The sequence below is a fragment of the Gekko japonicus genome, unplaced genomic scaffold, assembly GCF_001447785.1.
Source record: "Gekko japonicus isolate JY-2015 unplaced genomic scaffold, Gekko_japonicus_V1.1 scaffold3073, whole genome shotgun sequence".
NCBI classification, from domain to species: Eukaryota; Metazoa; Chordata; class Lepidosauria; order Squamata; family Gekkonidae; genus Gekko; species Gekko japonicus.
The window spans coordinates 128,317-141,065 of record NW_015173230.1 but is presented as its reverse complement, the minus strand read 5'-3'; the positions used below and the strand labels follow the sequence as shown (position 1 = coordinate 141,065).

Sequence of the window (12,749 nt, the reverse complement as noted above, 5' to 3'; positions counted from 1 at the left end):
CAGAGTCCCACGTGCCCCCCCCCCCCCAATAGCTAGCAATCCAAAAGAGTCCAGTCGAGCCTGAGCGGTGGGTGTTGCCTTCTGACACACTTCCGGTGATGTCAGGGGCAGTGTTCCCTCTAAGCTGAGTTAGTGTGAGTGAGCTTACAGTTTTTTAATCTCCAGATCACACATTTTTGACTTAGCTCGGGAAGGAGGGCTCCAGAGCAAACTAATGCATGCAGCAGCCAAATGGCTCGCTCACAACTTTAATGCCAGTAGCTCACAAAGTAGAATTTTTGCACACAAGACTCCACAGCTTAGAGGGAGCATTGGTCAGGGGGTGTGACATATGCTAATGAGTTATGCTAATGAGCTCCTGCACCTCTTTTTCTACAAAGTGACCCCTGAGTTACAGTATGCACTAATGTTGTTGTTATGACACCACCAACTTTATAATCTGTTTAATATATTGTTTGACAATCTTTGATTGTGTTTTCTACTAGTGGAATTTGTATATTTGGGACAACTGACATTATGGCAACCTGTCTTTTGATTCTCAAGAGAGAAGCAAAAGTAGCTTGTAATTGCCTTTCTCTGCATAGCAACCCGGGTCTTTCTGTGTGGCCTCCTATCTAAATAATTACCATGGCTGGCCCTGCTTAGCTTTCTTCAGAGCCAGTTTGGTGTAGTGGTTAAGTGTGCGGACTCTAATCTGGGAGAACCGGGTTTGATTCCCCACTCCTCCACTTGCAGCTGCTGGATGTCCTTGGGCAAGCCATGGTTCTGGCACAGCTGTTCTTGAAAAAGAGCAGTTTGTGTCAGAGTTCTCTCAGCCCCACCCACCTCACAGGGTGTCTGTTTTGTGGGAAGGGGAAGGGAAAGGAGATTGTAAGATGCTCTGAGACTCTAAGTCAAGGGCGGGGTATAAATCCAATCTCTTCTTCTTCTTCTATAATCTGGCCTATTTGGGCTGCTAATGAACCCATACCCTCTGCTTCATTTCAAATAGCTCTGTTGGAGAACCACAAAACCAGTATGTGTGCATACACTTCTGCTGGTGTTCTACAGTTTCTTCCAATGAAGACAGAAACATAGAGCTGGAAGGGAACCCCAAGGGTCATCCAGTCCAACCCCCTGCACAATGCCTCCCCCCCCGGCTCCCCCAGTGACGCCTGCTCTATGCCCAGAGGAAGGCAGAAAAACCTCCAGGATCCATGGGCCGATCTGGTCTGGAGGAAAATCCCTTCCTGATCCCAAAGTGCCGACCGGCATTACTCTGGGCATATAAGAAAGGGCCACGACTCAGAGCTGACCACTGAATCGTCCCTTCCTGCCCTCCCTCTCATGATCTCCAGAATGCCTTGGGAATTATTCATTTATGTTTGTATCGGGTCATTTCGTAGAAAAAGAGGTGCAGGGGCTCATTAGCACAACTCATTAGCATAACTTGTTTGCATATGCCACACCCCCTGACATCACCGGAAGCAGAAGAAGAAGAGATTAGATTTATACCCTGCCCTTCACTTGGAGTCTCAGAGCAGCTTACAAACTCCTTTCCCTTCCCCTCCCCACAACAGACACCCTGTGAGGTGGGTGGGGCTGAGAGAACTCTGACACAAACTGCTCTTTTTCAAGGACAGCTGTGCCAGAGCTTGTGACTGACCCAAGGTCACATCAGCAGGTGCAAGTGGAGGAATGGGGAATCAAACCCGGTTCTCCCAGATTAGAGTCGGCACACTGTGTCAGAAGGCAACACCCACCGCTCAGGCTCCACTGGACTGTTTTGGATTGCTAGCTATTGGGGGGGGGGGGAACGTGCAGATCTGCCCTCGCGGGGGAGGGAGAGCTTGTACCTGAAGGCGGGCCGGTGGGGGGGCTCTGCAACTTACCTGGCTGCTTCTTGCTCTGACTGAGGGCTGCTGGGAGCAGGGGGCGGGGCTTGTTGCAGCCCCCTGGGCTCTTTACTGCCGGAGCTCCGCTCCTGTGCGCTCCCACAGGAAATGACGCCTGTTTTCTATTGAATGGGTTCCCACTGTTGCACTTTGGGGGGTAAATCATAAGATGTCCTTTCATCACAAACAGATGAACGCCAAAGGTTACCACTCGTACTGCTGGAGATTTCCTGGAAAGACATGGGGGACCTCTTTCGCCCCCCCTCGAGCCGGCTAACCTGCCCAGCTGATGAACCTCTGGAGGTGTTGGAACCGCCCCTCCATGTTGCTCTGCATCCGCTCCATGGCGAAGAGAACCAGCCCCAGGCTCTGGTTCATCTTCTGCAGTTTCCCCATCAGCTCTTCATAGTACACGGCCGTTTGGTTCTGATAGGCCAGGAACAGACCCAAATTGGTCTCTGGGAAGGAAGGACAGAGTCAGGATTTGGGAAGGAGCCAGGGGAGCTCATTGGGCAAAGCACAGGCGTCCCCAGTCTTTTGGGGCCTGTGGGCACCTTTGGTATTCTGCCACAAGATGGTGGGCATAACAATAAAATGGCTACTGTGGGAGGCAGAACCAACCATAAAATGTTGGGGACCCATGGGGTAATGCAAGGGTTAAAGGCATGGTAGACCAAAATCCAACCACCACCCCCCTCACCCGTCTTCTGCCTCCATACCTAGTTTGGAGTAGACCTCCTGGGCTCGGTCTTGGACTTGGGTCAAGTCCTTCAGGATGGCCTTGTGCCCTTCTTGCAGGTCCGTATCTTGGTTGTCTAGATGCTTGCTTACATTTTCTGAGGGAGGAGGAGAGACAGGTGGCTCTTTTGCAATCCCGAAACTCCCAGAATGGACTCGAAAGCCCACAAGCCACCGGCTCGCACCAGGATTCTTGTGTAGGCTGCCAGTCTTGGCTTCTGCCCCCAGTAAAGTCACTCTGCATACAGGAAAAGACTCTTATGTTCTTATGTTAACCTCCCAATGTTTTTAAAGTGTCCAGATACTTTTGCAAATGGGGGGGGGGTCTCCAAGGTTTACAGCACTTGGGGTGGGGGGGTCTCTCCAAAGTTCCCAGAACTATCTCTTCACAGTCAGCGTGACCCAGACCTGCAGATCCAGATCAATGCTCCCTCTAAGCTGTGGAGTCTTGTGAGCAAAAATTCTACTTTGTGAGCTCCTGGCATTAAAGTTGTGAGAGAGTGATTTGGCTCCTGCATAAATCAGTTTGATTTGGAGCCGTCCTTCCTGAGCGAAGACAAAAATGTGTGAGCCGGAGGCTAAAAAACTGTGAGCTAGCTCACACTAACTCAGCTTAGAGGGAACACTGATCCAGATATACGCAGATTGGGCCACACTTGCCTAGTGGGAACAAGTAGAAGAAGAGGAGATTGGATATAGATCCCACCCAGTTCTCCCAGATTAGAGTCCGCTCACTTGTTTGTTTTAAAAAAATTATTTTCTAAAACCTACAAGAAATATAGGGAAGGGGAAACTATAAACTATGGGAGAAAGTAAAGATAAACCCACCCTTCACTACCCAAAGGAGTCTCAGAGCGGCTGACAATCTCCTTTCCCTTCCCCTCCCCATAACAGATACCCGGTGAGATAGGTGGGGCTGAGAGAGCTCTGACAGAAACTGCTCTTTTTCAAGAACAGCTCTTGTCAGAACTATGGCTTGCCCAAGGCCATCCAGCCAGGTGCAAGTGGAAGAGTGGGGAATCAAACCCGGCTCTCCCAGATTAGAGTCGCGCACTAGTTTTCTAAAACCTACAAGAAAAATAGGGAAGGGGAAACTATAAACTACGGGAGAAAGTAAAGATAAACCACTAAAAACCGAAGAGGTGGAGGTCATATACTGCTTACATTAAAATAGCTTTGAATATAATAAAATATCATTTGTTACATTGTGGGTGATCATGAACATCGCTTCAATGCTTCAAGTCCAGATATTCTGACTTAGTAAAGAGCCATGCACAAGACTGGTTTAACAATAAGAGTCAAAAAACAAACTTCAGAGAAAATTAGCACCTCATTTGCCTTTCCTTCCCCTCAATCAATATCCTTGCTTGGGGGCAGCCGCCCTCTGGAGTCCGCGCACCAAACCACCACACCAGACTGGCTCTCGTAAGATGCCTTTTGCATTGACTTCAACACAGGATCCTGCCATCTGTCCCCAGGGTCAGAGTTAACATAAGAACATAAGAGACACCAATGTTGGACCAGGCCAAAGGCCCATCCAGTCCAACACTCTGTATCACACAGTGGCCAGAAATACCAGTGCCCAGAAATACCCGGCTCTCCCAGATTAGAGTCCACACACTTGTTGTTGTTTTTTTAGTTTTCTAAAACCTACAAGAAAAATAGGGAAGGGGAAACTATAAACTACGGGAGAAAGTAAAGATAAACCACTAAAAACCCAAGAGGTGGAGGTCATATAATGCTTACAGGCAGCATCAGATGTGTGTCCGTACACATGTGCTCGGAAGCACTGAGGTCAACTCAGGATCCCCGGGAATCCCCGCCCCCCCCACTGCCTGAGCAGTTGCGTCTGACCCTCACCCATCCTCTTGGTGATGCCCTCGATCAGTTGCGCCACCTGCTGGTGACCGCTGGCAATCAGCGCCTTCTCCTGAGCCAGCCGGTCCAGGTTGCTGTGGATGGACTCCTCCATCTGGTCCTGGCCGCCCTGGAGCCGGGCCTGCCGGGCCAGCATATCCTGCTGGCCGCTCACCACGTTCTGCAGGGACTCGGACGTCAGCTCCTTCAGCTCCTCCTGGCCGTCCTGTCGAGGGTCGAAAGCACCAGAGATGCAGGCTCGGCTACAGATCGCAGCAGGGGGAATGAGGGGGGCCGGAAGGAGGGATGGAAAACAAAAGGAAGAGTATGAAAGAAGTGAGTGGAGTACCAAGGAAGGTTTTATGGAGAGAATGAAGGAAGGTGGAGCCCGGGGAGAGGAGAGAAGCAAGGGGAAAGGGTGAGGCGCGGGAACGGAAGGTTTACAGGCCCCCAAGGGAAGCAGGGAAGGACCAAGAGCCAAGCCACCGCTTCCAGAAGTCCAGTTCTGAGCTACAAGAAGCAGGAGCATTTAAACCAAAAATCCCCAACATGCAAAAGAACCTCCTCAGGAAGCTCGTGAACGTCAGTCCCCGCACTACAAACCTTCAGCATTTTCATAGCCTCCAGCTGGCCGACGGCCGTGGAGACCAGGGCGTTCACCGTGTGCTCTGTCTGGCGCTTGAACTGCATCTGGCGGGTCGTGTAGCAGACGGCACGGGCGCGGTTGCTCACAATGTGGTAGGCGTTCCAGGTGTCCGGGTCCATCCCGGCCGTACATTCGGCCAGGGACTGTTAGAGGGGGGAAATAGACAAGGGAGTTGAACGTGCGCGTTCACCATCACAATGGGGACGGCCAAGGTGCATGTATTCTCTGTTGAGGTTGATCAATCTGCCCCAGCTCTGGAAATTCAGTTTGGCAATGGATGTGACAGGGGTCCCCAACCCACAGTACTGACTTTGATGGACCAAGAGTCTGAGTCACTTCAAGGCAGCTTCATGTGCCTGTGTGGGTGTGTAGGGGGGGAGAACCAATGTTCCCTCTAAGCTGCGGAGTCTTGTGAGCAAAAATTCTTCTTTCTGAGCTGCTGGCATTAAAGTTGTGAGCAAACGATTTGGCTACTGCATAAATTAATTCGCTCTGGGGCCATTCTTCCTGAGCGAAGACAAGAGTCCATGAGCTGGAGGCTAAAAACCTGTGAGCTAGCTCACGCTAACTCAGCTTAGAGGGAACACTGGGGGGGACAATGGCTTAGTGCAAGGGTGGCCAAACTTGCTCAACGTTTGAGCCACATAGAATAAACGCCAGATGTTTGAGAGCCACAAGCCATGAACAAATATTACACACACATTTTTATTGAAAAATATATACAAATTTGCTTTTTATTAACATTAAATGTGACTGCCAAAAATAAAAAGCAAAGGGGTCAAAACAGATATCGATAATGATATTTATTTGTACAATGATATTTGTCTAAGAGGGAGAGAAAAAGAGAGAGGTGGAAAGAACAAATGAAGGAGGTGGAAAGAAAGAGAGAGAGAGAAAAAGAAAGCAAAAAGGGAGGGAGGGAGAAAAGGTGTGCCTCCCCTTCGCTTTCCCAGCTGCCCTGCCGGGAGCCGCACAATAGGTGTGAAAGAGCCGCATGTGGCTCCCGAACCGCAGTTTAGCCACCCCTGGCTTAGTGGCAGAACATCTGCTTTTCATGTGCCAGAGCCCAAGGACAGATCACGCCACTTACAAATAAAGGCGCTTGGACCACAGGACAGAGAAAAGGCTTTGGGGGAGAAGCTGTGGCTCAGTGGTAGAGCATCTGCTTGGCATGCAGAAGGCCCCAGGTTCAATCCTCTAGTTAAGAGGTCCCCCATATTAGCCCAATTTTTAGAGACCCCTGATGATTTTAAGCTCCTTTTCTTGCTTGATGAGACAGAAATAACGGAAATAGTGGCAGAGTTTCTTTGCAGTGCCATGGTCTCACGGCCTGATACTATGAATTAGGTTTTATTACGATGCTACTCTTATTATTGATTGAAGGTCAAAGAAGACGGGGACGGCAAAGGATGAGATGGTCAGACAGTGTCATAGATGCAACAAACATGAAATTGGCAAATGGAGGAGTGGGGAATCAAACCTGGTTCTCCCAGATTAGAGTCCGCGCACTTAAGCACTACACCAAACTGGCTTTCAGAAATAACTGAAATAGTGGCAAAGTTTCTTTGCAGTGCCATGGTCTCACAGCCTGATAAGCGATACTATGAATTAGGTTTTATTACGATGCTACTCTTATTATGATGTTACTCTGCAATTGTAATTTTATTCTGCACGGTTTTGTAGTTCGATTACTGTATCTTCATGTATATGCCAATAAAAGGCTTTGGATGGGTGGTTAAGAGATCTGGCAGGAGGTGACGGGAAAGACCTCTCCCCCCCGCGATATCCGGCCCATGTGACTGGGGCCAATATTGACCTTGATGGGCCAAGGGTCTGATTCAGTAAGGAGGCAGCTACATGTGTGTATACAGATGGGGGATTCTTTCATTTAGCGATCTACTCACCATGCCCATTGTGCACGGGTAAGTCCGGCGGCCTTCAACGCTGGCCTGACAGTTGAACAAGGACACGCCCAGTTTGGCCAGCTCCTCTTCGGACAGCTCTGTGCAGGAGGACTGAAGCTGTGAAATAACCTAGCGGGAAAACAACAACAGGAAAGCGTTTGGAGCAGGAGTCTGATTTCCTGTTGGAGCAGAAGTCTGATTTCCTGTTTGGTGTCGTGGTTAAGTGCGCGGACTCTAATCTGGGAGAACCGTGTTTGATTCCCCACTCCTCCTCCACTTGCACCTGGCTGGATGACCCTGGGCAAGTCATAGTTCTTTCAGAGCTGTTCTCTAAAGGGCAGTTCTCGGGAGAGCTCTCTCAGCCCCACCCACCTCACAGGGTGACTATTGTGGGGAGGGGAAGGGAAAGGAGTTTGCAAGCCACTCTGAGACACCTTTGGGGAGTGAAGGGCGGGGTATAAATCCAATCTCTTCTTCCCACAATACATCTGGAGTGTAAGAAAAGCTTTAAGGTTATTTATTTTTGAGGCAACTTAAAGCCTTTCCCCTTATGATTCTCCCGTAGCAAGCAGCAACTAAAGACATCTCAAAGGGCAGACTTATTTTTCTGAGTTTATTAATGATCCCTTAGACGGAATGGGGCAAAGAGACATAATCCTCTGCTTGGAGCAGAGATTCTAATGCATGCTCCGCTTGCACTAGAAGTTACTAGCTACTTTATTTAGAACATTTGTCTTCTGACTTTCTGCCTCATGGAACTCAAGGTGGATTACAACGTAAATAGCAAATAAAACGCAATAATACTGTTAAGGAATTTTGCATGCATCTCGAAAGTTACCCTGCCAAGTAAGACTGAGATTCTTATAGGTAAAGGTAAAGGTTCCCTTGCTCGAAAGCCAGTCGGAACTGCTGAACTACCGACCTTCCACAGCCTGCAGTTCAGCGTCTTAACCACTTGAGCCACCGCAGCTCCATTCTTATAATGGCTTCTAAACTGTGAGCCTATGTTTGGCTTGATATATTTTAAAGATGTTATATTCCTCCCTAACACCCCCCCACACACCCCATAGATCTGTTCTCTGGCCTGCTGACCTCCAAGCAACTTTCTCTCAGTCAAGCGTCTGTTCCATCCGTATCTCCTATGAAAAATGTGTAAAGGGTTTATTTTCCTTATCTCCCTAGAAGGAATGAAAAATGTACTCAGAAGGAGTGGGGTAAAGTGTATTATGGACTTTCTTTTGGAATTCTAGACCCCGACCTTTTGTCTGTTTTATTCTACAAAAGAAGGAAGTTTTAATCTTGTTCATAATGTCAGCTTGCTCTCTCACTTGCAAAGTTGGTTTCTATATCCCACTCTTCTCTACCCGAAGGTGTCTCAAAGCTTACATTCGCCTTCCCTTTGTGTCCCCACAACAAGCATCTAGTGAGCAGTGTTCCCTCTAAGATGAGACAGTTTGAGCTAGCTCACAGGTTTTTAACCTCCGGCTCAGACATTTTTGTCTCAGCTCAGGGAGGAGGGCTCCAGAGGAAACTAATCTATGCAGTAGCCAAGTTGCTCGCTCACAACTTTAATGCCGGTAGCTCACAAAGTAGAATTTTTGCTCACAAGACTCCACAGATTAGAGGGAACATTGCTTGTGAGGTAGGTGGGGCTGAGGGAGTTCTGAGAGAACCGTGACTGGCCCAAGGTCTCTCAGGCAAGGAACAGTGGACTCAAACTCGGTTCTCCAGATCAGAGTCCGCTGCTCTTAACCATGACACCACACTGGCTCTCACCATCTTATTAAAACTGAATGTTCTGCCAGCCTAAAGCCTTGAGTGAATCTTTTTCTCTCCCAGATACATCTTGGGGAAAGGGGGGGGGGGTTTATATCAGGATTTTCAAAACTCCCCTAAACCAATACATAACATACCTAAAAGGCCGTGAATTAAAATTACAATTTAAAACTACAGATAGGTGGAAAAAATAAACTCAGTGAATGCCACTTGCATTAAATGAATGTGAATGCCACTTTTGCATAAAAGATCACTTGCAAGGTAGTCTTCACGTGTTTAAGATTTCGGCAACGTTCTCCTGAGTTAAGGTTTCCAACCCTTCTCACAGTGCCTCTATCCCTCAAAAACAGAATGCCACTCTAGAAATCAGAGTAGGAAAGAAGAAGATGAAGAGAAAAAGAGACCGCATTTATATCCCGTCCTTCACTACCCAAAAGAGTCTCAAAGCGGCTTTGGCGTTAACGGCCTGGGGCCCCATTCTCCCACGCGCGGGAGTCAGGCTGATTGGCCTAGGGATACCTATTTATCTACTCGCAATTTCTTGCTTTCGAACTGCTAGGTTGGCAGGAGCTGGAACTAGAGACGGGAGCTCACTCCGTCATGCGGCACACTCAGGTCTCGAACTGCTGAACTCCCGCCCTTCCACAGCCTGCAGTTCAGCGTCTTAACCACTTGAGCCACTGCAGGACCTTACAGCACCTCTTTTATCAAGAACAGGCGAACCTGGTAGTGACATGAGTCCAGAGGCGTCAGCTCCAAGTGCCGAGTCTCAGCTACGAACCTCTCATCACCCGTGGTCATCTCAAAAGGAACGGGAGGGAGTTTTTCTGGGGCGGGAGCCGGGCGGTGCTCTGGGGCTGCTCTGTGGATCAGCCAGCTGAAGAACCCGGCGGAGGGCTCGGAGATCAAAAGCAGGAGAAGTAGCGGAAAGCCGACCCAGCGAAGAAGCATTTTTTGAAGATTTCCTGTGAGAAGGAAACTTAAGAGACTTTAGAGGGCTGGAGACAACAAACATGAAATTAAGCAAACTTCGGAGCACGACGGAAGACGGGAGGGCCTGGCGTGATGTGGTCCATGAGGTTGCGAAGAGTCAGACTCGGCTGTGTGACTGAACAACAAGGCACTGGTATCCTACATCTGGACCCAAATGTCTCCATCAGCATAAAAACATCAGAAGAGCCCTGCTGAATCAGACCATGGGTCCATCTAGTCCAGCATCCTGTCTCACACAGTGGCTAGACAGTTCCTCTAGAGATGAAATTAAGCAAACTTCGGAGCACGACGGAAGACGGGAGGGCCTGGCGTGATGGGGTCCATGAGGTTGCAAAGAGTCAGACTCGACTGTGTGACTGAACAACAAGGCACTGGTATCCCTCATCTGGACCCAAAGGTCTCCACCAGCACAAGAACATCAGAAGAGCCCTGCTGCGTCAGACCAGTGAGGGTCCATCTAGTCCAGCATCCTGTCTCACACAGGGGCCAACCAGTTCCTCTGGAGGGCCAACAACAGGGCAGAGAGACCAAGGTCTTCCCTTGATAATATAAGATCCCTGCTGGATCAGACCATGGAGGGTCCATCTTGTCCAGCATCCTGTCTCACAAAGTGGCCAACGAGTTCCTCTGGAGAGCTAGCAAGAGGGCAGAGAGGCCCAGACCTTCATCAGAACTGTGTGGCCAGCCAGTTCCTCTGGAGGGCTAGTAACAGGGCCGAGGCCTTCCCGTGAGGTTGCCTCCTGGTTCTGGGATTCAGAGGCTTAGTGCCTCTGGATGTGAAGGTCCCCCTCAGTCACCATGGCGAGTTTCCACTGATAGACTTTTCCTCCATGAATCTATCTAATCCCCTTTTAAATCTATTTATTCCTGTGGCCATCACTACATCCTCTGACAAGCAAGATATGTCTCTCGAACTGGCTCACCGGCTCTCAAACTCATTTCTTGTATTTATGAAGATGGTTGCAGATTCACTCCTTAGTTCACCTGGCATTGAACAAATAGTTGCCTTAGGCTGAGAAAGACCCTCCTCCTTTCCTCCATGAATGTATCTAATCTCCTTTTAAATCTATTTATTCCTGTGGCCATCACTACATCCTCTGGCAAGCAAGATATGGCTCTCAAACTGGCTCACCGGCTCTTGGACTCATTTCTTCTGTTCATATTACTCACAAGGAAGATGGGTCACAGATTCACTCTTTAGTTCACCTGGCTGAGAAAGACCCTCGGTCCATCAAGGTCAGTATTGTCTACTCAGACTGGCAGCAGTTCTCCCGGGTCTCAGGCAGAGATTCATCTTTTGTATCACCTGCTACCCACTCTTTTTTTATCTGGAGATGCCAGGGATTGAACCTGGGACCTTCTGCTTACAAAGTCTCCACCGCTTAGAGAAAACATTGCCTGCTACTCACTCCTTTTTATCTGGAGATACCAGGGATTGATCCTGGGACCTTTTGCTTACAAAAGCAAAGGCTTTTCCCCTAAGCCACCACCCCTTCTATAAATGTACTTCCTAGGAATACTTGTAGTCGCAACCCAGGCGTAATTGGTAACCAACCAATGCTGTTTTCAGCCTGAACTCTAATAATAAAAATCTCCATTCACATAAGTTCAACAAAAGTCAAAGCCACACCCTATTGCCCCCCAATCCTTCTGTGTGGTGCAAAGTGCCAGCAAATCACAGCTGATTTATGGCGACCCCTTAGGGTTTTCAAGGACGTTTTGCAGTTCCGCAGGGCCTGCGAGACCAGGCTTTCGATGAGGGTGTCCCCTAAGCCACCACCCCTTCTATAAATGTACTTCCTAGGAATACTTGTAGTCGCAACCCAGGCATAATTGGTAACCAACCAATGCAGTTTTAAGCCTGAACTGTAATATGTAGTAACTACCTTCAGCACTTTATGAAACTATACTCATAGGCCCCGGTCACACAGGCCGGATATCGTGGGGGGAGGCATGGCTAATTGCCCTGGCGCAGTTTGATGCGCGATTACCTGATCAGACACGCCGGTGGGTAAATGAGGGACCGGAGGGGAATGCCATGCGCCAGCGCGATCACACCACGGGCATCTGGAGACAGCCCACGGCAAACGTTTACTAGTACCTTGGAGGTACTAGTTTTTTAAGGCGCATTGTCAGCGGTAAGCCACGGGTGTGCTCCACTTCCCAGATGTTGGGGTGTGATCGCGCCCGGATAATCCGCCCACCATCCGTGCCTCTCCCGTGGCAACTTTGCCGTGTGACCGGGGCCATAATTGAATTGTTTCATGTGGTTTTAACTCATGGGGTATAAATCCAAACTCCTTCTCCTGTGTGGTGCAAAGTGCCATCAAATCACAGCTGATTTATGATGACCCCATAAGAGATTCAGTGGTGGGTTTCTCATTGCCTGCCTCTGCATAGCAACCCTGGACTTCCTTGGTTGGTCTCCCATCCAAGTCCCAGCCAGGGCTTCCATGATCTAAAAAGACTGAGCAAGCCGGGAACATCAGGTTGGGGCAATCCATTCTGGCGTCTCAAACTATTCCGGGTATAAGCTCTCACGTGCATGCACCCTTTATCAGGCATCTAAAGAAGTGTGCATGTACACAAAAAAAAGCTTATATCCAAAATTAAACTAGGTTGGCCTTAAAGGCGCCACTGGACTCAAACGTTGTTCTGCAAAGGAAGCTGTTTTTGCACGATACTCCAACGCATTAAATAAAAATACCAGGCTAAAATAAATCGCGCTGATTTCCAAAGCGCCACTAGACCCCTATTCAGTCCAGCGTCTTCTGCCCATCCTCCAGAAAGGCCGCTAAATACCCGGGCAACTCCCCTCATCCCCATTTGCACGGCCAACCTCTTCCACGGACTTACCTGCCTGCGCCTCCAAGCCGCCGCGCATCAATCATTTCAACAACTCGCGGCAAGAAGCGCAGCCAGTCCCTATTAAAGCTTCCGACGAACGAGCCCGTCGGGAAG

General features: G+C 49.1%; 1 protein-coding gene across 1 annotated transcript in view; it reads right to left on the bottom strand.

Moving 5' to 3' along the window:
* LOC107120102 (protein brambleberry-like) overlaps positions 1–12,672 on the bottom strand; it is a 27,890-nt gene extending 15,218 nt beyond the window's left edge. The window contains exons 1-7 of the mRNA XM_015422744.1: positions 12,645–12,672; positions 9,519–9,760; positions 7,020–7,148; positions 5,073–5,258; positions 4,473–4,695; positions 2,594–2,710; positions 2,153–2,332 (exon numbers count right to left, since the gene is read on the bottom strand). Of these exons, the coding sequence (XP_015278230.1) occupies positions 2,153–2,332; positions 2,594–2,710; positions 4,473–4,695; positions 5,073–5,258; positions 7,020–7,148; positions 9,519–9,760; positions 12,645–12,672 (1,105 nt within the window). The remainder of the gene's footprint in view (positions 1–2,152; positions 2,333–2,593; positions 2,711–4,472; positions 4,696–5,072; positions 5,259–7,019; positions 7,149–9,518; positions 9,761–12,644) is intronic.
* Positions 12,673–12,749: the final 77 nt, after the last annotated feature.